Genomic DNA, 26339 nt, shown 5'->3' on the forward strand with positions numbered 1-26339 from the left:
TTGCATGCTACATTGTGAGTGTGTATGTGTGTGTGTGTGAAAATGTGTGTTTTGGATCGTCATGCATTATGGGTCTGTGTGTAAGATCACAAAGGAGGGTGAATGTCAGGCACTGAACAAAAAGCTCCTTCCCGCTGAACACATTGAAACTCTCTTGCAGGTGCTGAAAGTTTTTGACAGTCACTAGCGAGAAAAGGTTGAATGAGAAAATTCAGCTGGCCAGGCTTGTTGGGGGCCCAGTACATAAGCCAATATCTCTCCAGAGATTGAGTGTGCATGCACAGAATTATTATTATTATTAAGTGAAAGCTTGGCCACTGGTCTTAATTCTCCTTTCCTCCCAGGAGTGAGATCTGTTGGATTGATGACTGCCAACAAAATACTTCTCACTTGCTTTTAAACATAACTGAAGGGAGGCTCAAATCAGTTTTTCCCAGTTGACACAGTAAGGTTTTCATGAATGACAACAGCTTTAGTGACAGTGCAAGGTTCACAAAGGATTGTGTTACAGAAGTACACAGCTGAGAGAAATTCAGTTTATTTTTTACAAGGTAGACCACCGTCATACGGTCAACAAATATTACAAATCTGTCTTGCTTTAAAAAAAGTATTGCCATTACAGTGTCTAGATTCCTTTTTAAAGGAATGCTATATATATATATATATGTATGTATATATATATAATATTTATATGTATATATATGTGTGTGTGTGTTTGTGTGTGGAACTGGATTTGCTTTTCACTGTCTCCTGCTGGATTTAGTAGTATTCTTCTCCCCCCCCACCCTCAATTTGGTTTAACCATCCAGTTTTTTAAAAGCCAAAGGACGTTCAGCTACCTGGTGCAGTCTTAACTGTGCAGCAACATGACACATGTGGCTACTAGAGGGAGAGTTGTGTGATCTGAAAGCTTGCACCTTCTGATGGGGTAGCACTGGGTTGCCTTCCCCCTACCCCCATCTAGGCCTCCATTGTGCCCAAACCGCTGGTGGGGACAATTTCACCAGTCAACGCGCGTTGCTACAATCCAGGATGTGGCGCAGAGGCAGGATGACGTCCCTCCAAATTTGTGCAGCGGTTTCCTTGCTCCATCTGGGTCAAATGTGTTAACTTCCGAGTGAGACATGAACACAGTTGGGAAGTTACCCTGTCTGAAAAAAAGCCTTCATGGAGGACTTTTCCCATCGCTTAACTCTGAGGTAAGACTTTTTTCTTTCTATACATGTAATTAAAATATATATCCCCACTGGCCCTACAAAATAAGGTTCTGCTACTTTTCGTCATCTGCATAAGGCTTTCCTGGAAAGTAAAATGGCTCATTTGCCTCCCCCACCCTACCCCCACCCCTCATGCACACATGCAGCATTCGGGTAAATAACTACATTTCATCCTGTGCTGTGGATAAATCTTGTCATCCTTCCTGGGGAACATCCTTGCTCTGTTTCGTAAGATATCCCCCTCCCTGCTTTAGGAGAGAGAGGCCTTCAGTACTTCATCGCCGCTTCTAGAGAGGAATTAAGCTGTCATTAGTTATCTCAACTTACCGGTGGATGTTGAACAGTTCAATGGGCTGAACGGGTGGGGAACCTCAGGCGAAATGTAGGCCTCTGCCTCTGGCCTTTAGCACTCTCACCGGGGCCCAGAACCCTTGGTGCCCCTGCTTTCCACCTAGATTATTATTGCTTGGCTAGGATGCGTCCTTGAACTTGAGTAATGCCTCTTGCTTGTCCAGATAAATGACAGAGCAGAATCTAGCCAATGGCACAAAGGCAACATTGACATTCATTGCTCCGCACACTTTCGCCTCTGGCCACGTCCACTACTGCCCTGTGGCCCTCAGAAAACTTCTCAGCCTCAATAAGGTCCCCCACTCTTGGGCTAAAGTCTGGCATGGACTCAGCTGAGCTTTACACCCAGCAACAAGTCTACCCAAGTCTGCTACTTGGCTGAAACTGATCCTGTACCTCAGTGGTGTAGTGGTCTGAGGTCACAGAGGGTCAAAGACCCCTTACTATTTCTGGAGCAGGGTCACTGTCTCCAGCATCCTCAAGCCGCCCAATCAGCATGAAAGGGGATGGTTTTGGCCACTGTGCTCCAAAGATAAGCATTCAGGAACACTGAAAACAAAAGGTGCTTCAGTTTTAAGAGAACGGTGTGTTTGCTTAGGCTGCAGCTCTTCCTGGCAACTTTACCCCTTATGTGCAAATAACATCTACTCCATCCTCCTCAAATGCATTTGGGCCTGGCTTAGAAAGAGTCTGGCATTCCATTTTGCCTGTAGAAGATCAGTACATCTGTGTTCACCAAATAGGAAGTGCATTCTTCTGTCCTGCATTTTTGCACTAGGAACATAGGGATTTGCCTTCTACTGAAGTCCCTGGTTTTGCAGGGTTTCAGAGAGGTATTTCCTAGTTGCTGGTGACTGAGATGCTGCTGATTCAGCCTAGGATTTTGCAACCCAAGCAGATGCTCTCCCACTGTTTCCATGCTAGCACATACCTACAGCCATGGACAGGTAACGTACAGTTTGCTCACACACTGAAGGCAACAAAGAGGGATCTCAGCATTGCCCATCTTCAAAAATCAGAAGCAATTGTCTTCATAAGGGGAGCCTGTTAGCTATTACAGGAAGACTTCCTAAATGAGTGTGGTGGGTCACTAATTGTCTTTCTACAACAAGAACTATTTGTTCTCAAATTACTACTCCAGCTGGGGACTCGCTTGAAGCTCTCAGAATGAGGGTGTGAGAAGCTGCCACGTTCTGAGTCAGATGATTGGCCACCTAGTTCAGTATTGCCTACACTTGCTGGCAGCAGGCCTCCAGAGTTTCAGACAGAGGACATTTCCAGCCATACCAGGAGATGCCAGGGACTGAACCCGGGACTTTCTGCATGTGAAGCAAGTACTCTTACCACTGAGCTGCAGCCATTCCACACTCTGTTCCTAGGAACAGTGTTATAAATAAATAGCATCCATGGCCATGTTTTATAACGTAACTGCGCACCTGGCATGCACATGTTCCTTATTAAGCAGTGTTGGCTTACTGCAGCACCATGCTCTTTGGGAAAACACAGCTAGCTGGAGTGTGGGAATTCTCGCAGACCCAAGTCTTCCTGGGCCTGTCGTTTTACTCAATCCTCTTCTAGAAACTCCTTTCATTTCCCCCACATATCTGGTTCCTACCTAACTGTAATACTGTTAAATTGGTATTTCCTGGTGAAGCAGCCTCCTCTTGACAACCTCTCTTTGCACATGCCCTAAAAAATAAATAAATACATTGAGTCCCAACATTAGGTCACACTCAAAGCAATCTACAGGAAAAAATGGAAGTCTAGAACAGTGACAATTTCTATGTCTGCTGCCATGGCACATCTTATGTGCAAAAGGAAACACCGCAGCAAAACACTGTTTATAGAATGAGCAGTTGCCTGGTGGGGAGAGAGCCTGTAAAAAATAAATAAATCTGGAAATTGTATGTTGTTGATTTGACTGTATTAGGTGGCATGGCTTGAAGGGAGGGCGTAGATCAGTGTTAAGTGCAGCTGCTTGGCATACAGAAACTCCCAGGTTCAATCCCCAGGTAGGCTGGTAAAACCTTTTCCGGAAACCCTGGAGAGAGCTGCAGTCAGTCACCATCAACTGTACCTAGCTAGATGTTCTGACACAATATAGAACAATTTCCTGTGTTTGCACCTATCCTGCCAACTCTGGCATTTCTTTATGTGGCTGAGTATCTCTCTGCCTCTGAACCTTGTTTATAGTGGAATGCTGAAGTGTGAGAACAGAAGCACCTCAAGGGAGTACCCTCGTTTTTTCTCTACTTGAAATTCACCTCTTTGGCACTCTCCACCGCTGCGAGCAAGAAGCATTTTAGAAGCAGTAGGGTTATGAGCACCAGATAGTTTGGTTCTTCCACGCACAGTTGCAGAATAGCAGGTGCACACTCAAAACGAATGCTGAGGAACTAAGCAGAGCTCAAGCACGTTCTCTAGCCAGGATGGCAGAAGCAACCTGAGCCCTGCTCCCTCCTGTGGTTCTTCGATGCAGAGCTTATTTCTCCTCTACCGTCTTGTCTTTAAAAGTTCTTCTTTTAAACGCCTCTTTTTCAGCAAGTGATAGTATAGTACATACAGCTCTAAGAACTTACAGCAAGGGATCTTTGTCTCTTTCTCCCCTCCACCCCCACCCCTCCAATTTAAAAAGCAAAGTCAAGTCAGTAAGATACACTTTGTCCAACATTAGACTTGCATGAGAAACTGCTTCTGGGAGCCTTCCCCCCCCTCCCAGTTTGTACATAGAGCAGTTTTTCTTGGTTTCTCCTGTGATCGGTATAAAACTGTCTTATAAAAAGAAAGTGTTTCATGCAGAAGGAAGTTGGCCCAATACAAGTCTTGTCTTCGGGTTCCTTGCATTGTGGTGTTGTTGTTTATCCAGAATGTAGCAGAACAAAACAGAAAGGATTGTCTTCTCTTCGGTCATTGCATCGGGGAACGAAGTTTATGAGTGCAGCAGCAGCACGCACAGCCCTCTAAGACTGTTTGTCCCAAAGTGTCCCATGCGTTGGGCTGTGTCTTACAGGGAGAACGTCATAGTGACAGGGGATGTGACTGTTCCTGGGCATGTCGTATGGGTTTTGGATGTAGACAGCATTGCGGAGACGAGCCTCTTGGATGACGCTGATGGTGGGCTCTGCAAAGACAAACAGGGACTCGTTGAATAGCCTCCTCTAAGCAGCCACCTCTTCAGAAACAAAAGACTCGGGGAAAGACGTTAAAGACAAAAGATGTCGCTGCAAACACCGTGAGTATGATCCATTCCAAAGCTTGTTAGCTCTAAGCAAGGAATTCTGGGATGGGTTGTTCTAGTAATGAGCCGAGGCTCCTTGGCTCTGCTACCAAGCTTTGGGGTAGCTAATGTGGTGCCTTGCAGATGTTACTGGACTCCAGCTCCCATCAGCCTCAGACAGTATGGCCTAGAGACAAGAGGGATGGGAGTTGTAGTCCAACATCATCTGCAGGGCAACACATTGGCTACCTCTACCCTGAGCTGCTTCAGACAATTATTCCCTTAGCAAAAGCTTCTTTATACGTTAACTTTGGCAGTAAAAGCATATCAATGTCTGTTCTTTTTCCCCACAGGTAGCTGGCATAGTGCTGCCTAGATGTTTAGCTCATACCATCCCCTGTGCATTGGCCATGCTTCCTAGGACTGCTGAGATGAAATCCAGCACCATCCAGAGAGTACCACACAGACTCCCGTTGAACTTTTCCACCACAGAGATGGAAAAATACCACTATGAATGGTTAAAACATGTTTTATATATATCCTGCGGCATTTTTGTGTTTAAGAGATTTAGTGTCTACTGTGTATGACTTTATTTGGAGATAGTTACACATTATTGTGCTTATATGTTACTTTCTGAGGACTACCATACGTACTGTATCACATTAAAAAAAAACTTATTTCTGACCTTTATTTTTTGTAGATCTCATTTGCTACCTCTTTTTGACTGTTTACATTTCATTCTGTACCTCTGATTTATCCAGTATTGGAAGTGGATGTTTGTTATTTCCCTGATATTGTTGTTAATTGTTCTATTTGTTTTACTTCTCCAATAAACCAGTAGGTGAAAGTGAGCATAAATATGCTTATATTTATTTAACTGCTCCAAAATCAGAGAATACCCAAGAGTGGCATACGAAAACAGAATATAAAAGCATAACACAGATCATTAGTATTAAAGCTTTGGGTTGTAGCCAACTGAATTAGAATATATCCACTGAAATTAATGGACCTAGTGAGCAAGGTCCATTACTTTCAATGGGTCTCCTCAGATTAGGGTAAATACTAAAATAAAATCCTGAAGCAAGAAAATTAATAATAATGTTAAAGAGAAAATAATATATCAAATGCATTATCTTAGAAGAAATTTATCACAGAAATGTTAGGAGAAATGCACACAAAAATGCTGGCAAAATTAAAGACTTTAAAAAGATTTCAAACTGATGTAGAAGTGTGGCAAAATGTACTTAAGTCTAGAAAAATAAAACCAAAATTAACAGAAACACCCATCTCTAAGAAAAACGTACACACAGCAAATGTGGTAACAGATGTAAAGCTCAGGTTACTCAGAACCCCAATTTTTTCTCCCCCTCCCCTGTCTCTAAAAACCCAAATATACCATGTTTCTAGTGCCTCCAGCCGAAAGTGCGTGAGCAAAAGCCACACACAAGCTGCTACGAATATTTATGGAATCTGGAGGAATTCTCTTTTAGTGAATTCTGGTGTACACTGACACAACCGATGTTTGAATTGGAACTTAACTATCCTTTGGCTTCCAAACTTTCCCAGAGTTTGCAATATAGTTCTCAGCTCAAAGTACGAAATGCATTAGGCTCAAATCTGTTTAAAAATGCATACACTGAGATGAAACATGCTCTTCCTATACCAATTCCCAGGTGAATCATTATTATTATTTAATTGCAGATTAATTTGGAATCAGGACCAAACAGACTTAGGAATGAACGCAGGTGAAAAGTGACACAGGCCAGAACCAGGCTGCTCCATCCACCCCTGCCAGCAATCTAGGAAGAGAGGCTTCAGCAGCCCCACACTGGTCCCTCCCATGGGTAAGGAAGCCCCAAATAAATTATGCAGAACAGTGAAAACATTAGGAAAACACAGACATGTGCATAAAAACAAATTAAGCATACTGGCACGTCATGCAATTTGGATTGCTGGGATGTGGAACTTGAAATAATTATTCTTGGACAAAGAAGCCACATAGCCCTAGTTAAAAGGAGCATAGCATGGGTTACTGGTGCCCAGGGTTCGCTAAGTGTTGGCCCCCCTGGTGGACTGGGTAGTGCTCAGTCCCTTCACTGGCCAGCATCTAATCAAGGGAGCCTCTCCTTCCAAACCAGCCCCAACCCGGGAGCATGGATAAGGCAGCGAAACACAAAGGCAGGAGCGCTGCTGTGTTGCTCTGAGTATGGCTCTGGCAGTGCTTTTCTGCCTTCCTCTTCCTCCCTCCCTCCTTGGTGGGTGGCGGTGGCAGCACCCTCCCACTCGCTCCCCCTTGGCTGGTCCAGGGACGGGGCAAAAGCGGGTGTCCCTTTGCCGGCCGTGCGGTGAAAGTGCCGCCGCCACCCCAGCCCCAAAGGTCCCACCCTGGCACCGCTTACCTCCCTGCAGCCCCAGCCTTGATGAAGGAGCCTGTGATGGGGGCGTTTCATTTGCATCCCCTCGGAAATTTGTGCCCAGGGCCATGGCCCGCTGTCCCCCACGCTACACCACTGCTAGTTAACCACACTTGGGGAAAGCCCTTTGCCAGTTTGCAAAGGAAACAGTAGTAACTTCGCACCAACTCAATGGGCAATGAGCAGTCGGTGTATATTTTTTGGCCTGCCCATTTGCCAGGGGTCTTCGGTGTGGTTCCCCTGCTAGATGTTGCTGAGCTCCCATCGGCCTCCGCCAGTGTGGCCAATGAATGGGCAGGGGGCCACGGGGAGTTTTAACACAGCAACACTTGGACTGCACCACCACTGATGAACCAGCACCAGCTGGACCTCCCTGCTTGCAGCTGGATCACCGGAGATACTTACCAACATCGTATATGTTTTTATTAGCTGCTGACAAGGATGGTGTGTCAGAATAGGATGCGTCCCGGTGAACGGGAGATTTCATTTCCACATAGCTGCTCTCGGAATGTTTGCATGCCATGATGGGGGGGTCTTTGATGGTGGCGTAGGGGTTTTCGCTGCTGTTGAGGGAACAGGTGCTGGAGCTGCAGGCAGATCCCTTCATATAGTCTGCAAGACAAGAGCCGGGCCGGCCTCTTAGCACACATGCGACCGGACCTCGAGGAGAAGGGGGAGGGGAGGAGGGGGTTTCTAGCCCTCAGAGCGCACAGCACAGGGACCCACCAGTTACGCCTCAGGGATCTCCGAACCACTGTCTCTCCAAACCATCTGCTCATCCAAACTCATTCGCAAGTCATTTCCTGAACATTCAGTAGGAAAGAAAACAGCCCTTCAGTGCCACGGACTCTGCGGTCAAAAGGGTCTCATTTGCTACATTAAGAACATCAGTTTGTACACACACAACCACCCCATGCCACCATTCCCCACATCCCTCAAAGCAGGGCTGGAACAATCCGCAGCCCTCTAGATGTTGTGGGGTACAGCTCCCATAAATCCCTGGCCTTTGGTAATGCTGGCTGGGGCTGATGGGAACCGTAGTCCAATAATGCTTGGAGGGCCATGAACCAGCAACCCCTGCCTTAAAAGATAACACTGGTTAAGGTCCCCCTTTCCATACCAAGAGATCATGCACAAGTCCCACCCTCCTCCCTGGCAGAGAGAACCATGCTAGCAAGCAAAGTCTTTTGGCATACTGGGTATATTACCTGTTTCAGGGGTGGCACCCGGAAATCCCGCACCACATTTAATGCAACATGGGTTTGTTTGTTTGTTTGTTTGTTTTAATTGCTTTATAGGGAAAAGTCCAGAATGGCATGATTAGATTTTCATGTTAAAATAGGTTTAGAAGGAAGATTGCTTGCTAGCAGAGAAATTCTGTGATCTCTACGGGAAGGTAAAATCCAGTTTGCACATTGCTCCCTCTTCTCTCCCCTCCCTCCTCTGCTTTTTTTCAGACAAACAGCATTTCTTCCCAAAAATGTGAAATAAAACCATTGATATCTCTGCCTCTCGCTCCCCTCATTGACTTCCAGACTGGGAATGTTGGAAGCTCTGTGGGGCAGGGACCTAGCATTTCTGTTTTGCTTGTGTGGTCCTGCAAATCACCGCTGACATTATACACGGCAATATCATTTATAAGGCTGACACCACCATCTCATCGTAACACAGGAAACATTCATCTCAGGTGCGAAGGAGAATGCCTGCTCTGCAATCTTGCAAACAGCCTCAGACCACCAGGTAGGAAAAAAGGCTTGGTTGCCTCTATTGTGGATACAAAGAGGGAATTGGATGATGGTCACTTACCTGTCACTTTAAGGATATTAGCTGGGGTTCCCTCCCCACCTCTCAGATTTCTTAAGGAGTATCCAGAGGAATTATGTCATGTGACCCAAAGTCCACCCCACCCTGGATGGCTCTAACTCTGCCTCTGTAGTCAGAGGCAGCGATGCTACTGAGTACAACTTCTAGAAGCCACAGGAGGAGGGGAGGAGGTGCTTCTGCTCAGTTCTGCTTGCAGGTTTTCCATTGAGGCATCTCGCTCTGAGAGCAGGGCTACCCTTACGTTCTTGTGATCTCTGGGTTTTCTTGCTGAAAATACAGGCATTCCACTGCCACACTTGCTGCCATCTTGATAGCGCTCTCTCTCTGTTTTTGATGCTATCTGCATTTCTTAGCCATCTGCATGCATTTAACACCAGAAGTTATTTTGACCTGGGAGAAATGACCGTCTGAAGGTCACGCAGTGAGCTTTGTGGACGAGTGGGGATTTGAACCTGGCTCTTCCCAATCCTAGCTAGCTACTGCACCCATCCCACAACACACACAGCCTTCCCCAACCTGCCACACTCCAGATGTTTTGGACTACAATTCCCATCGGCCCCAGCTGACAGCTGTAGTTTACAACATCTGGAGGAAACCAGGCTGGGGACGGTGGCACTAGGCTGACACAACTCGCCTCGCTCTGAAGCAGGAATGGGCTGTGAAGGTGGGGAAAGGCATGACATTGGCACCCATCTCCCTGCTTCCAGCTAAGATCAGCTCCATGTGTGAAAGAGGGCAAGAGACAATTCACCAGGGAACTGGTTTGGACAGTGAGCGAGGATTAAAAATGTCTCATGATGGAAAGTACCTGAGTTTTTACAGTTTGGTGAATTAGCTCCATATTGGATGCTTATGTTTTCTTTTGGGAACAGCCTGTTTTGTCTTTTTTAAAAATGACTGTTACATTTATATCCCACCTTTCCTGCAAGCAGCTCAAGTTGGCATGTTCTTTGCTCAGAAAAACCCTGAGAGGCAGCGAAGGGCCCAACAGCCCCCAGTGAGCTTTATGACCAAGCATGGATTGGGGGAAAATGTCCTGATTCAACTGCTACACAACACTGGCTGCCATTTTGGCCTGACTGTGCTTGCCATGGCCTTTGGAAATTACAAAATGCCTCCAGGGTCTCTTTCTGACTCCACTATTCACTGCTTGCTGAGTGATGAATGTTTGCATTTCCTTCCCCACGCAGGAATTCACAGGTGAGGTCACATATTTGCATACAGAGTCATAACTTCTATTTGCATTTGCCCTTCTGAGAGCGGGAGCCTCTCGTCCTGATTGGTTAAAGTGCATCTGGCTTCTTCTCTATACATCTTTCAGCGAATGCTGAAGATGCACTTCCACCCTGGCCTTTGACACCTGAGATGTGCATTTTCAGTGCTCATCCTGTGACTGCAATCTATTTTAACTCTTTTTAGTTCTGAATTTTAAATTGTTGTAACCTGCCCTGGGACCCGCTGGTGAAGGGCTGGTCATAATAAAACAAAAATACTCTGTCTTACCAATAACTAACGGATACACATTTTTTTTAGAATGTTCCTAACTACCTTAAGACACTTTAAAACTGATTGCTACTGGATTTAATTTTTGTCGGTGCTTTATCATTGCTGCGTCTGCTGCCCTCGGCTCCTTCAGGAGGAAGGGCATGATGTAAACTGAATATATTATTTCTTTCTTATTTATTCATAAGAGAGGCCCATTTATTTCTTACTGTTAACAGAGCCTCACAGTGAAAAGCTTCCACTTTACAACTGAATTCATTTCTGAGCTGTTTGGGCCAAAAAAAGCGGGGTGCACTGTGAAATGTAGTGACACCTCCCCAACCACCATCTTACTTTGCCCTGAAATATCTATACATAGAAATTATCACGTGCAAATTTCATGCAAATTATACCACGGGCCTTTGCAAGCATACAAATCGTAGAATTGTAGAGATGGAAAGGACCCTGAGGCTCATTGAGTCAAACTCCCTGCAATGTAGGAATCTTTTGCCCAAGGTGGGGATTGAACCCACCACCCTGAGATTAAGAGTCTCATGCTCTACCAACTGAGATTCTTTCTTTCTTTCTTACAATTATTCAACCCCCCTTTCCCTATTCAAAGTGTTGGTGCTGACCTTTAAAACCCTAAAGGGCCTCGGTCCAGTATACCTGAAGGAGCGTCTCCACCCCCATTGTTCAGCCCGGATGCTGAGCAAAATAACTACCAAACTTTTAGAAGGCATCTGAAGGCAGCCCTGTTTAGGGAAGCTTTTAATGTTTAATAGGTTATTGTATTTTAGTGTTCTGTTGGAAGCCGCCCAGAGTGGCTGGGGAAGCCCAGCCAGATGGGCGGGGTATAAATAATAAATGCTATGCTATGCTATGCTATGTAACCTCCTCTGAGAACATAAGAGGTGCTTGCTGGATCAGGCCCATGGCCCATCCAGTCCAGCATCCTGTTCGCACAGTGGCCAACCAGATGCCCCAGTGGTAAGTCCGCAAGCAGGACTAGAGAGCAAAGGCATTCTCTCCTCCTGTGGTTTCCAGCAGCTGATATTACTGTGTGCCTGGAGTTAACCAACACTCCTTCTCCCACTTCCCCTATTGCTGTGGCACTGCTTCAATTGTCCGCAAACAAGGGGGCTCTTGTACGTGGGTTTTAAATGAGAAAAAGGACACACACGGGGAAATCAGATCTTCCAAGTCCCATTGCAGTTTTGGCTCCAAACTTCACAATCCCACCTCAAAAGTTCTTTCCCTTTTCTTTTTTTTGGGGGGGAGGGGAGTTAGACACACTTCAGCATCTCTTAGATTACTATAATGCATTATACATGGGGCTGCCTTTGAAGATAATTCAGACACTGCACCTAGTGGAGAATTCAGCAGCTGAATTACGGACTGAGACCAAAAGACCTGAGCTTATTAGCCCAATTGTGGCCTGACTGCATTGGCTACGGTTTAGTTTCTGAGGTCACGTCAAAGCTCCAGTTTGGGCCCATAAAAGCTTAAATTATTCAGGACCACAATGCTGTATGGGCTGTCTCTGCCTCAATATGAATCAGCCCAACCCTGTGGTCTCCTTCAGAGCTTTCATCTGAGGGTGGTGGTGGGGGGTGGTGGCGAAGTGCGAATTGGCCTTTTCAGTGGTGGCTCCCCCACAAAGTTCATGAGATGTTCTACCATGGAAACACACCTATTTCCATCATTATCACTTTTGGTGCTAAATTAAGACCTTAATTTACTCAGATCTGGAGGTGGATCCAGATGTGACCCACCCTTCAAGACTGGCCTCCACCTGTCAATCACCTGATAGCATACAATCAGACATCATAGTCCCCCAGAAGTATATGGTTGTTTTCCTAATGCAGAAATTTTGACCACAGCCACTCCTGCTCCTCCTTCTCCCCATCAGCTTTCTCTTGAGCCAGATTAAGAGGCATGTAAACCAGCAAGCAGGTTGCAACGGTTTAAGTGTTGCAAGATTCAGGACAAAGTGGGGAGGGGAAATAGTTGAACTATGGAATGCGATGGCCACCAACTTGTAAAGCTTTAGGAAGAGGATTGGACAAGTTCACAAAGGATGGTGACTGGCCAGGATGCTTCTGAATACCAGTTGCTGGAAGCCACAGGAGATTAGGGCTTTTGTGTTCATGTTCTGCTCCTTAGTTTCCTACAGGCATCTGGTGGGGCACTGTGAGAAGGGGATGCTAGATCAGAATGGCCTGATTCATCAGGGCTCTTCTTCTTATGCTCTTTTGTTGAGAGGAGGAACAGGTCCAGGGGAACTTTTGTCACTGGGCTGAGGGGCCTTGCTAATATGACCAACCATGGACTCAGCTACACTAGTAAAGAAACAATGATTTGAAGGTGCTATAAACACGCAACACCAGATGGCGTTAGAGAGCAGAAAATGTTTATATGCCTTTTCCCAAAGGTTTTATTTTATTTTGTTATAATGATCTAATTCCTGAAATAAATTTAGTGGTCCCCCCCCCCCCCCGCTTTGTGTAGATCTACGCCATGACTATTTCTGGTGCTGGCTCTGATTTTGGTGCTCGGGTCTGAAAGCGTATGACACAGGGACCTTGTTTATTTTCAGCATATATCTGCCACCCTATAACCAGAGATTGTCTGGGCAGTTTGCAGAGAGAAATTAAAAATATTTCAAAATGGGGATTTTTGCTCCTGCTAGTCGGAGCCTGGCTAGTGCCTGGAGCCCAGTTCTGAGTCGCCTTGAGCACCATGATGGAATATGAGATATAAATGCAGCAAGTAAATAAGCAGCAAAGAAAAGAAAACATTTCTTAAGAGAAGGAAAACCCTCTTCATGCCACCATTTTTGATCCCTGCTCTTTAGCCCTTCAAAAGTTCAGTGCAGTGCTCTTATAATCTAGTCTTTCTAAGGCTCAGGGAAAACATTTATTTCTCGAGCAGATATTTTAACAGCAACCCTCCAAGCAAGCCACCATCCTTTCCATTTTCAGGGTAGGGCGGGGATGGGGAACCTCAGGCCTAGGGGCCAAATATGGCCGCCCAGGCCTCTCTATGTGGCCCTTGGAGCTCTCCCCAGGACACACACTCCTCAAGTGCTTTGGCCTGGCTGGAACATGTCCTTGAAACCAGATGTTTTCCATAGGATGAGTGTGTTCAGCATATGCAGATTCTATCCTACCATAGAAAGGCAACATTTACATTCTTTCTTCTGCCCGGCTTTGCTTCTGGCTCCGCCCACCACTGGCCCCCGGAATGTTGCTCAGAAGGAATGTGGCCCTCAGGCTGAAGAAGGCCCGCCACCCTTGGGAATAGGGAAACTGAGGCGCAGGGGATGAGGTACCTCAAAACCACATGGCAAGTCTACATCAGAGGTGGGCTGTGGACCCACATCTACCAAGTGCTCCTTCCATTGGCTTTCCCAAACAGAGAGCTCAGTTCTTATTTGTTTGCCAATGGAGAAGGAAGGCAATAACAGCAGAAAGGTGGGGCAGAGATCAACAGGCATGGCAAAGCTCCAAGCCAAAGCTGGGCTGTCGCCAGAGGTCTCAAAAAACGCGCCGGCTTGCCTGCCTGCTTGCAGACCGTCTAACAACCACTTTGCAGATGTTTGGGGCTGGCGAGCTCACCTCTCCTGCCTTACCCAAACTGGCCACTATGGGGTCACTTGCCAGCATCAGATACTATACCTTTGAAGCCTTTTTCCATAATGTATGTGTTCTGACGTCTATTCATCCCATAAGCACCTGCACAAAAATAATATACAATGGAAAATGCATAAATAACTTTATGCAAACTGGACTTGTGCAGCAGAAAGATGTGTCTCCTTTGGCTCACTGTGATGCAGAGTCAGAGAAAAGTGAGTGCTTGACCATGGTGTGTGTGGGGGGGAGCCCAATGCTCTCTGCTGGCTGACACAAGGGATTTTTTTTTCCGAGGGGGGGGGATAAGCAGAGGGAGGGAGAAGTGTGTTGAATCATCTTTCTGCTTTTCAGCAAAGAGCAAGTGGCATGTGGATGGGAGGATGTCTTGATCTCTCTCCAGAAGTCGCTTTAGCAGAGAAACAAGTTTCTCTTCGCATTTTAAGGCAGATCTACCTAATTTTCACTTTCTGAAACAACCTGTGGACTGGCCCACAACCACCCTTCAAAATTTTGCAGTTCACTGATTTTTGTGTGTGCCAAAAATGCACTTTTTTTCTTCTTCAAAACAATTCCCCCTAATATATGCATGCATATGCACACTTTATGCTAGCAGGTGCATTTATGTACACATGACTTGGCTGCAGAACTGCAGATTTCGAAGGGTGGGTGAATGACAGTTTCCCATCTTGCTTCCCAAAGTGCAAATTAGGTAAGTTTTACATATGTGAAGTGAGTAGAATTCCTCCCCCCACCCCAAGTCTCAGGGCACTTGGGGAGGAGGATTTTCATCTGGCATGCCACTAACTCCCACTACTGAAAGCATACCCAGTTTGAGACAATATGCAAGGACTTAATCCAATTTGGGTGCATTTTGAAAAAAGGCAAGTTTCTAGGCCTCATGGTGACCAAAGGCATTCTTGAGAACACTTGAGCCCTCTGGTGAAATTTCAGAAACCAGGGTTGAAGAAGCGGTACTAAAAGAGCTTTAAATGTGCCCCTGGTAAGAGCATTTTCCCCATTGGAGAGGCTGCAAAAGATTTATTTCGTATGAGACAGGGAGAACAGAGGTTTGTTCTTCCTGCTGTCACTACACCTGTGCAGAGTGGTCAAAGCCATTCTAGAGAGATGTGCAGTGGTCAAGAAGGGTGGCTTCGGTGCTCTGCAGAGCTATGGATCCCTCCCTTACTGGTATCATTAGCTGGATAAAATTTTTTTAAATTTTTTTTAAAGTATATGCAAAAATTGCCTGACATGTAAAATTTGTTCAGGCCACTCTTTGTGGTGCAAACATTCATATGAAAAATCTAGTCCATTAAATTCTTCCAAGAAAAGGGGAAAATGGGGGGGGGGGTGTTCACATTCAATGGCAAAACTTCTTCTGATTTCAAAGGAGCTGGGCTGCCTCTACCCCATAATCCCGCTACCTCTGCACCTGTTTACAGATGGAGATAGCATGGATGGGTTTCTCTTTTCAATGCACTCTCTTACAGCTGGAAATCCTTGGCAAGGAAATCTCATCAGGAGGAAAGTGGGAAAATCTCCTGCTGGGGACTCAGCTAAATTAGGGAGCGATCTAACACAATGGAGGTATAAATATGCATCTGCAGCACTTACTTTGAAGCCCTCTGTCGCTGGTGGATTTGAAGGTTAGTCCCTTCAAAATGAGATGCCTTATTATATGATGCGACGTGGGGGCATTTTGCAAGCCACTTAAAATTTGCACAGATTCCACGAGGCGGATGGGAAATCCCCCCCCCCTCCCCCGGCCTGGCTTTGAGGACACCTGTCTGCAGCTGACATTCAAATGTTTCCCTTGCAAAATCTGGGGTGGTAACAACAAAAAAGGATTTTTACTCTACTCCACTCTCCTCTCCCACTTTTCCTCCTGAGTCAACACTCCATGACTATTAAATGTGCCCAGCCCTCAGAGGACCATTAAAATAATAATAATAATAAATCTCAATTGGGGGAATGTTTGCTTGCTGATGCCTACATCTTTTCCCCCAGTGGCTCCACTTTGGCTCCCAATTCTGTTGGTGCTCAGCACCCACATTTGCTATTAAGGGGACTGGCCGCACACAGGTGTGCTGGTTTTATAGCAATCCCAGTGCTCTATGACTGGTGCACATGCACCATGCTCAATCCCCCTGGCATGGAATAGGGTCACTTGCAGAGGCCTGAGAGAGATGGTGCATGTGGAGTAGGATAAGGCTTGTTCAGGGTTTCCTCCTGGCTCCTCTTCTCACACAAAGACCACTATCAACAGAGGCTGCCCCACCAACCTCAGTACGCCCTCAGCCACTTGCCTGCTTTCTTCCTTAACAACCATCCCAGGGGGCGGCTCTGGCTGTCAGCTTGCTTGTGCTTGTCAATTTTGCCCCCATATAAGTCAATGAGGGGGGAAGCAGGACGGGGACAAAACTAGAATAAGTTGGTTCCACCACCCATTGACTCTGGTCCCACCTACAGTTGGTCTCCCTGCCTTCCCTCTCTACCAGTCTCAATGGGCACAAGCCACCACTGCCCACCATTTTTATGAAGCAATAGAAGCTGGTGCAACCATATGCAAGACTCGTGTTGATCGGTGATAGAATGGTAGAGTTGGAAGGGTCTACAAGGGTCGTCTAGTCCAAGCCCCTGCCATGCAGGAATCACAGCTAAAGAATCCCTGACAGATGGCCATCCAACCTCTGTTTAAAAACTTCCAATGAAGAAGAGTTCATCTTCTGCGGTGGTCCATCCCATTGAGGAACAACTCTTACCAGCAGAACTTGCTTCCTAATGTTTAGTCAGAATCTCTGTTCTTGTCCTTTAAATCCACTGGTTTGGCGCCTACCCTTGAGAATGGCAGAAAACATCTTTTGTGTGACATCCCTTCAGATATCTGAAGATGGCTATCATACCGCCTCTCAGCCTTCTCTTCTCCAGGCTAAACATACCCAACTCCCTCAACCATTCCTCATAAGGCTTGGTTTCCAGACCCTTTATCATCTGCTTCAAAGCCAGTGTTTTTTTGTGTGTGGAAAATTATATACTGGTATTCATATATGAACACTGGCCTATGAGCGCTCCAATTGGAGAACCGTCATTACCAAAGGTGTCATGGACTTTGAAGAAGCACGGACTCAGAACAAAAGGGAGAAATGAACTAAGGAGGAGACACGTTTGACAGACCCTCACCGTGATCAACTCCAACCCGGAAACCTGTGGACGGACGTATGGATTCAGAATTGGACCTTCACAGTCACTTACGGACTCACTGTTAAGACCGTTTTCATGGAAGACAATCTTACTCAGCTACGAGTGATCGCCAAAGAAGAAAGGCGATAGGGCTACAATGGGCAGCCAAAAAGAAAAGTATCCAGACTCTCTACAGTCACACACACACACACACACACAGATCAAGCCATCAAACAAAGATATTGGGAAATCACTAACTGGACAAGCCTGTAGTGCAGGCTTCCAGCTGTTGGATTCCAACGCCCTTCAACCCCAGACACTATGGCCAGGAATGATGGGAACTGAGGAATAGCAAGATCTGGAATCTAACAACATTTGGAGGGCCACAAGTTCTGCACTCCTGTTATAGTCTCTGAATTGAAAAAAGTGGTATTTTAGAAAATGCAGGAAAGTGGTACATTCTTGCAACCCAACTAACTTTGCTAGAACTCTCTGTGGGAGGGAGAAATGTACATAGACACCCGAATTCTCCCTGTTTCTTTGCTGTTTGCAAACCTGCGCCAGCACTATATCCACCCCAAAGCAATTAAAGATGGACAATCTAGCTGAATGGGTCATTAAAATGGAAAGAAAAAGAATTGTGATGAACTTAAACCCAAGCTCACAACAAAGGCCATAAATCTAGAGGAAGGACTTAGTCTAGAGGTAACAAACTGTTGGCCTGATCTGGCCTGCTAAGTCTTTTCCAATGATCAACCATCCCACAATGAAATTTATCAGGGGTGGCATTCGCCATTCTGTGTATATATGTGGATGAGGGAGTGTCATTCTGAACTTTCAGCGCACAGGAAACAACAGGTGGTCTCCATCTGGCCCTAATGTTTCCTGAATGCTCAGCGATCATGGCCAGTATGAACTTCTCAGTATGAACTGCATCAGGGCGGGAGAATTTAGAGGAAAACCAGGCAGAAAGTAGTTACTCTTGAAACTGTTAATGCTGGTGTTGGCTCCATATCTCCCACTTCCATCTGGCTGCACCTGTGGAAGAGGACATGGTAGCCAAGCCCATTCCATCAGGTTGTCTGGGACCAGCTGCCATTTGATTCTTTTCTCCCAGAACCACCTCCTTCTCACTGGCCAGTCAAGCTAGTTGATCAATTACGCAACTTAAAGAACTGGCATTTGAATTTGCTTGATTTTCCTCTTCCTTTCTCACTCTTTTCCCCCTTTTGTATCATGTCTCATAGACTGTGAGCTTGCATACAGCGCAGAATAAATCTCTACACAGTGCTTAGTAAATTTTAGGTGCCTTGTGAGTGCATAAATAATGAACAGAAATAAAAAAGTATCTAATACAACAATTAAAAATTAATATTGCAATTATTTTATTTCACAAAATTTATATACCATTTCATGGTCATGAAACCTGAAAGTGATTCACTAAGAATGACAATTAATAATGATTGTATGTAAATAAAGCCAGGAATCAGGAACAGAAAATATATAAATATAAATGCAGCCTGACAATATTAGTTTGATACACTGCTTATGCCTTGCTAGACAACTTGGAAAATGTTTATATATAGAGAGAGAGAGAAGAAGAAGAAGAAGAGTATTTCTGTGGTTAGATTGGAATCAAAGTGCTTTTTCTTCCTTTGATGTTCTAATATTGCATTGCATTGCATTGCATTGCATTGCATTGCATTGCATTGCATTGCACTGCACTGCACTGCACGTGTTCTACCACTAGATGCCGCTACAGTGCTGTTGGCTATCTCTGAGATTTTCACCATCAGACTTCATATATCAAACAGTGCTATAGTGCCACCTCTATGACAAAAAGCAGCACTGAAACAAACGGCTTGTCCAAACTTCCTCTTGTCTCATGCCTAGAAAGCATGGGTCCAAGCAGTTTCCCCCTTTGCCCTGCTCCTTTCCCAGGGAAAAGTCACTCTAGCTTTAAATTGGAACAAACAGCAATCCTATTTCCATTTGCTCTGACTGAGCACTGAAGAGTGGTTTTCCCCAGGGGAAAGCAGCAAGACACGAGGAAGTGTGGAAGAGCCCAAAGTCCTCATAGAATTAAGCCATCCACTAAATAAAGAGAACTGACCAAACAGGCACTCTCCCGAGCCTGGACAAAACTCTCTTCGCCTGTGAAGTTCAGCATTATACAAAACAAAAGTCTTGGACTTCCAACAGACTTCTTTGCGGTAGGACAAAACCCACCTGGGTAGGTTTTTAGAAAATCTACAACAGACTGCTTAAAGGAAGCAAGGGTCTTTTGATTGCATAAACTCATATTTTAAATGGACCTGGGACTTCAAATGACTTAATGGATGAAAATTACTGACCTAGATCACTCAGATAGCCGTAAGCTCTCCAGTCTGCAGTGCGTCTGTCAAGGATTTTATTACTGAGCTGTTCAAAGAGTCACGACAGCAAGGAGTTAATGCAGAAGCAATTAAAGAGCCCCACCAACAAAGCCAAGGGGGGTTGAAAAATGAAATTGAAATAGGCAGGTGGGGAAGTGAAGCTGAGAGTCTTTCCTTGGAACAAGCTAGTTAGACTCACTGGGAACTTTGGAAACTGGCAGGACAGAGAAGATGCGATGAGAAGGAGATGAGCTTGGCTACACCACAGCATGCTGAGAAGGACATGGGAGCCACAACTGCCTCCCCCCCAAGAGAATATTCAGGTGCTTGTGCAAATGACTTACAAATTAAGACACAACCCGGAGAAAACAGTGAAGGGGGAAGGAGCTTATATATATATATAAAAACTACCACCACCACAAAATGATACTAGCATGCAGTCACAAAACTAGTCGGAAAAGAGGGAGGTTCACTTAATCAACACAGTGGAGAGGAATTCTTCCAATTCAAGGAAAAAAATCAGCAACCTTGGAGGAGATCACTAGGCTCAAAACAGATCCACCAGCAAAATCCAAACAGAGTTTCAGGAGGTAGTTGCAGAAACAATTCAGTCTGTTGCAACTGGGATTCGCTCAGCATCTCAAGTAGGGATGGGAAATCTGTCAATTTTTGGTTACCCTCAATTCCTCATTTTTCTCGTCTTCAGTTCAGCACATTTTCTTATCAGTTTGCAATTTTAACAAAAAAAGGCCTTGCAAAAATTCATCAGTATTATAGTGTGCCTTTCTCCCTCCCTCCAATGTTTGTATGCAAATTTCCTCATCAATATACACTTTTTTTTGCAAGTGTTTCCTCTTAATATAATGCATTTCTGTATTTTTAAATTTTTATTTACTAATACATGTCTTCTTATGAATAAGTTCTGCTAATATGTGGACTTCTATACATTTTGTGGGCTGCATCACAAAAACTGGAGATCAACAAATTTTGGAGGATAGCTGTGTTTGTTTGCATATTGTTTGGAAAGGGTTAATTCTTCCCATGTTCCCAGTCTCATGATAAGGATGGGGGAAAGGCTCTCTATTGTGAGCAGCATCTGAAAGACACATCACTCACGATTCACCTGGCAGATTTCCCCTAAGGAGCTATGGCAAGCTGTTCAGAGCTCCTCTTCCCACCATCATTTGGGGATGAATGGAGGCTAAGATGCTGCTGGATGAGAACAGGGAACTGAAGTTACAAAGAACCTGGTTGTGGGTGGTCAGAGTATATTGAGTTCAATGAAGAAGTGCTCTAGCATGTGACTTTCCATCCAGCCAATCCTAGGGTGGAAGCATTATTCCTATATATAGGATGCTGCCTTATACCAAATCAGACGTTGCTCCATCTAGCTCAGTATTGTCTATGCAGTAACTGTAAGTGGCTGTCCTCATTTGGGGGACATTCCCTGTCCTAGCTGGAGATTCTGGGGGTTGAATCTGGGACCTGCATGCAAAGCAGATGCTCTACTGCTGAGCTATGGTCCTTCCCTTAAGACACAGGGAAATAGGAAGCTGCCTTATACTAAGCCAGGCCATTGGTCCGTCTAGCTCCATATTGTCTACACTGACTGCCAGCAGTTCTCCAGGATTTTGTACAGGGGATTTTCCCAGCCCTACCTGGAGATGCTGGGGTAACCTGTAACCTTCTGCATGCCAAACAGATACTCTGCCACTGAGCTACAGCCAATCCCTTAGCCACTCCTGCAACAGGGAACTGCACCCTTGTCAGAGAAGACCATTGCAAGAGACAATAAGCTAACTATGCAATTAGAAGGGAGCAAGAATGGGTCCACCTGTGACCAGAAAGAACCCAAATCTTCTATAAAGAGTGAGCATCTCAATCCGATGCAGCAGATCGGACGTCTTACGGCACCTTAAAAGCTAACGAGTTTTGTTGCCATGAGAGCTCTCTTAGAGTCTTAGTCTACTTCGTTAGATGCACAACAGAGGAGTTACTTTTGAAAGAGACAAATTCCAGAAAGGCAGCCATGTTGGGTTGCTGCAATACCCTACAAAAGGTGTGCATCATAGAGGCCCCAACCTGATGCCTTCCAGATGTTTTGGAACTACACCTACCATCAGCCCTAGTATGGGGCTGATAAGAATTGCTTCCCTGAACATCTGGGGGGGGGCACAAGCCACAATAAGGAAGATCCCTTGTCGTTTTTCACCTGATCTGACTCTTCTTTCAATCCACCTGTGAAAGCTGAGGACTGCAACAGCATGATCAGTTTCACCAACTGAAGTCAGGGTTAGCCAATGTGGCACCATCCAGATGTTGTTGGACTACAAGATGAATGGAGAAATTCATGGAGGCTATCAATGGCTTCAAGCCTCCATGGTTGGAGGCAGTAATGCTTCTGAATTCCAGTTACTGGGAAACACAGGTGACCAGAGTTGCTGTGCTACTCAGGTCCTGCTTGTGAGCTTCCAACTGGGTGGCCACTGTGAGAACAGGATGCTGGACTACATGGACCATTTACCTGATCCAGCAGTCTCTTCTTAACTCCCATTATCCCTGATCATTGACTGTGTTATCTGGGGACTGACGGGAGCTGTAGTCCAACACCATCTAGAAAGCACCACGTTGGCTGTCAATGGGCTGAGTAGCTTATTCCAGGGGCAGACAAGATGGTGATCTCCAGATCTTGAACCACAACTCCCCTCAACCCTAACCACTGTCCATACTAGCTGGGGACTGGTGGGAGCTGTAGTCCAACAGCATCTAGAAAGCACCTTATTGGTTGTCCTTGAGCTAGGTAGCTTATTCCAGAGACAGCCAACATGGTGCCCTTCAGATGTTGTTGACCTCCAGCTCCCACCAGCCCCAGCCAACATGGCCAATGATCAGGGATGATGGGAGTTGTATTCCATCTGGAGGGTGCCACTTTGCCTACCCCAGGCTTATTCAGCAATGACAACTAAACAGAACCATTATGGCACATTTCCTTGAACCAGGGAGAATGGTGCCAGGAATGGAGGGCAAGACAAGGGTCATATCTACCTTACTGGAGAGGTTTCCATCCAGATTACTGGGAAAGAACCGTGAAGTCACACCACATGGCAGGGTGTGGTAGCTTGGGTTGGAAAAACAGTGTGCATTGCTGTTACCTTGAGATATATCTGGGAAGAAAACAAGTCATCACAACACTCTTTTGGAGCTGCACGGGAGGAAGGAGGGGAAGAGAGGGAGAGAGTGTTATGTGCACACTCCTATGTGCTAAAACACACACACACACATGGGCAGGTTAGGTTACAAAACCACACCACCACTTCTGATCTGTCAAGCCAGGAATATTTTTGCCTTGCTACGCCCCCCTCCCTTCAGTCACAGCCCTGCACCAACCATTGTGAAAGACAGGGACCATGGAAGACTCAGTCTCTGGTACAGTGCAAAGAATAAATTTGAATGCAGCCTGGAGGATGCATAAAAATAGGAAGCTCTATGTGCAAGACCATCCAAACACAGAGATCATGTCTAGCATGTTTAAACCCCACCTTGTAATTAAGATGTATGCAAGTGGGACCTACAACAAACAGTTGCATTGCATTTGCACCTCCTAGCAGAAGTACTCCTGTTCAGGGTTGGTGCCAGCCAGCCAACCAGCCACACCATCTTCCCAGCAAGCCATTCCATCTCCTCTCCTCCATTTCCCATTCCCCCTGCCCAACTGACCAGTGTGGGTTGCCCCTTAAATTTGTTTAAAGAACGATTTTATTTTGTACTTCTACATGTGCTGTAGAGGGATGTGAGGGGCAGATGGGGCTCATCAATCTGGGAAGGTAGCCCATTTAGCAGAAGAAAAGCGTTGATCCTCAACCTCTGTTGGCTGCCTTGCCAGATATATTTGGGAGAAGAAAAGGCTAAAGAGTAAATGCTACACAAATCTGGAGTGGAGTCTCTAAGACCTTTGGATCGCGCTTTGCATGCCTCCTTCTGGCAACTCCTGTAGCCCAACTGGTGCCAAATGTATTGCTCTGCTTTCCACAGGAGACAGTGATGGCCGTCAACTACGATGGCTTTAAAAGGGGTTTAGGCAGATTCATGAGGAATTAGGCTCTCAATAGCTACTAGCCACAATAGGCAAGTTCCACCTCCTTGGCCTGATCCAACTGAGCTCTCTTTATGTTCTTAATAGCCCCTCCTTCCCCCTCAGAACCAAAGTATGCAAAAAATAATATAAATAATAACCATGCAAACCTGCGCAATGCATGCAGGATGTCTGAGTTTTTAATTGACACTTTTTTTTAAAGCACAAAAGTGAAATCTATTCACAACAGAGCTCAGAGAGAGCCTGATCCCTTGGTGCAACATGGAAAAGGCAGCGCCTTCCTGAGGGAGAGCCAGCAAAAATTGTGACAGGCACATAGGAGGGAACAGAGCAGCTCTCCTGGGCCCTCGTTCTGCAGAGACACATCCCTGAGGTTAACAACATCCATGAATCAGTGACAGCTCTTTACCTTCTCCTCGTCCAAAGTCTATGACGACCCAGAGAGGAATGCCAACTATTTAAGGGATGCAGAGCTGCCAACTTTAACGACCATCTGTTGGCAATCCATTTGCCTTGCCATTGAACAAAAACCGCCACCCCATAAAGATCAAAATAGCAACACTTCCTTCGGAAGAGTGAAACAAACTCAATTTAGCAATTAAACCACTCCCAGATGAATTAAAAGACCGATAAGGATGCAGGGAACAGCAAGCAGCTTTGGAAAGCAAGAACAAGAAAAAGAAGCAGGCAGGCTCTCATTTACCTTGTATTAATTAAAAATCTTAATTTGGGGGAGACCTCTACCGATAAAACAAAAACATTGGTAACTGGACTGGAAAATTCACTGGCACACTTGGGTGCTTCCTTTGTTAAGTGAAAACTTCATGATTCAAGGCTACAAATGATATATAGGTTTGGGGGTGGGAATGCAGTACTTCTGCAGGATCCCTCTGGTTAATGAAAGCCTGGAATCAAACTTTAATTGTCAGATGGAGAAGAGAAGACTTGGAATGAATAGATTAGCGCTGTGCCAAAATCCACCCTCCAATTACTCAAATTTTTTCTTCCCCTTCCCCTGCCTCATCTGCTTAAGAAGGTCTTTTGATTTCGGTGTGTGTGAAACTGGGGTTGCCATCTCGTTGCGCAGGGGACAACGATGGTGTGTCCACATCTGCCCTTTGCTTCCTGACTTGCCCCGTGGAGATGACCTTGTGATGGGCTTACACTGGGGCATGGGACAGGGGGAGGCTGGATACCAAGCCCTTGAGATTTTGTCTTTAGGTGAAGTCCTTCCTTTTTCCTCACAACAAAGCTCACTGCACTGTTTTCTTAAAAAGTCATAAAATTGTAGAGTTGGAAAGGGCCCTACTTACCATCTAATCCAACTCCCTGCACTGCCAGAAATCACAGCTAAAGAATCCCTGACAGATGGCCAGCCAACATCTGTAGGAAAACCTCCATGGAAGGAGAGTCTACCAGCTTCTGAGGTAGGCCATTCCACTGCTGAACAGCTTTTGCTGCCAGAAAGTTCTTCCTAATGCTCAGGCGGAATCTTGTCTCTTGTCATTTGAATCCATTGGTTCGAGTCCTGCCCTCTGGAGCAGCAGAAACAAGCTTGCTCCACCTTCTGTGTGTCAGCCTTTCAGTTATTTGAAGAAGGCTATCACATCCCCTCTCAGTCTTCTCTTCTCCAGGCTACCCAGTTCCCTCAACTGCTGAAGTGACTTCACTTCATTTAAAACAGGGGTGGGGGACATCAAGTCTGGAGGAAGCATGTGGCCCCAAGCCTCTCTATCTGGACCCCAGGGCTTTCCCAAGACCACACACCTTCTAGGCCAGCAGTTCTCAACCTGTGGGTCCCCAGATGTTGTTGGACTACAACTCCCATCATCCCTAGCTAGCAAGGCCAGAGCTCAGGGATGATGGGAGTTGTAGTCCAACAACATCTGGGGACCCACAGGTTGAGAACCGCTGCTCTAGGCCCTGTTTTCCATCCTCCTTGAGGGTTTTTGCCTTACTGGAAAGTGTCCTTGAACTCTCATAATGCCTCTTGCCTGTCTGGATGGCAAGCAGAGGTGTGTGTGAGAGCATTTATAGTCTGGGGCAAAGTTATAGAAACTCCCAGTCTCCTTCTAGTGCAGTTCTCCACTCTTAAAAATCAGTTTGCATTTTTTAAAAAAAACTTCCTTGTGAAAATTCATCAGTATTTTAGTGTCAATTTTTCATAAGATACACATTTTGGCATGCTATTTTCACTAACAGATGCCTTTTATTGCACACTTTACCGTAATATTTATGTTTTTGTATGTATTACTTTGCCGGAAAACTTGCTTGCAAGATTTGGACTCGTGTGGATTTTGAAAGGTGTGTCAGAAAGTACAAGTTGCCTTCAAATGCAAACCAAATCTATTTTCTCCCCCACCCATACTCAGGGTTGGGGGGGGGCAGTCCGCACCGGGTGTCACCCTGAGGGGGAGTGCCAAAATGGCGGGTGGCCGAGGGCTACACTCACTGTAGGGTGGCCAAGGGCGCCATTCAAGCGCCATCTGTATGGGCGATGCTTGAGTGCTGCCCGTATCGGTGCCATGCATGTGCCATCCATATCAGTGGC

At 45.7% G+C, this 26339-nt stretch overlaps 1 protein-coding gene across 7 annotated transcripts in view; it reads right to left on the minus strand.

Moving 5' to 3' along the window:
• Positions 1-468: 468 nt before the first annotated feature.
• MEGF11 (multiple EGF like domains 11) overlaps positions 469-26339 on the minus strand; it is a 345349-nt gene continuing 319478 nt past the window's right edge. For 2 of the 7 annotated variants that reach the window (XM_081838777.1, XM_081838779.1), the window contains 3 exons: positions 14186-14242; positions 7605-7811; positions 471-4689 (listed from right to left, as the gene is read on the minus strand). In XM_081838777.1, the coding sequence (XP_081694903.1) occupies positions 4529-4689; positions 7605-7811; positions 14186-14242 (425 nt within the window). In that variant the 3' untranslated portion in view covers positions 471-4528. Of the gene's footprint in view, positions 4690-7604; positions 7812-7925; positions 8003-14185; positions 14243-19674; positions 19742-22740; positions 22860-26339 lie in introns of those variants that run through there. The other 5 variants (XM_081838776.1, XM_081838781.1, XM_081838778.1 and 2 more) reach the window with 5 other exon arrangements.

The sequence above is a fragment of the Podarcis erhardii genome (genome assembly GCF_964252035.2).
Source record: "Podarcis erhardii genome assembly, chromosome: 14".
NCBI lineage: Eukaryota > Metazoa > Chordata > Lepidosauria > Squamata > Lacertidae > Podarcis > Podarcis erhardii.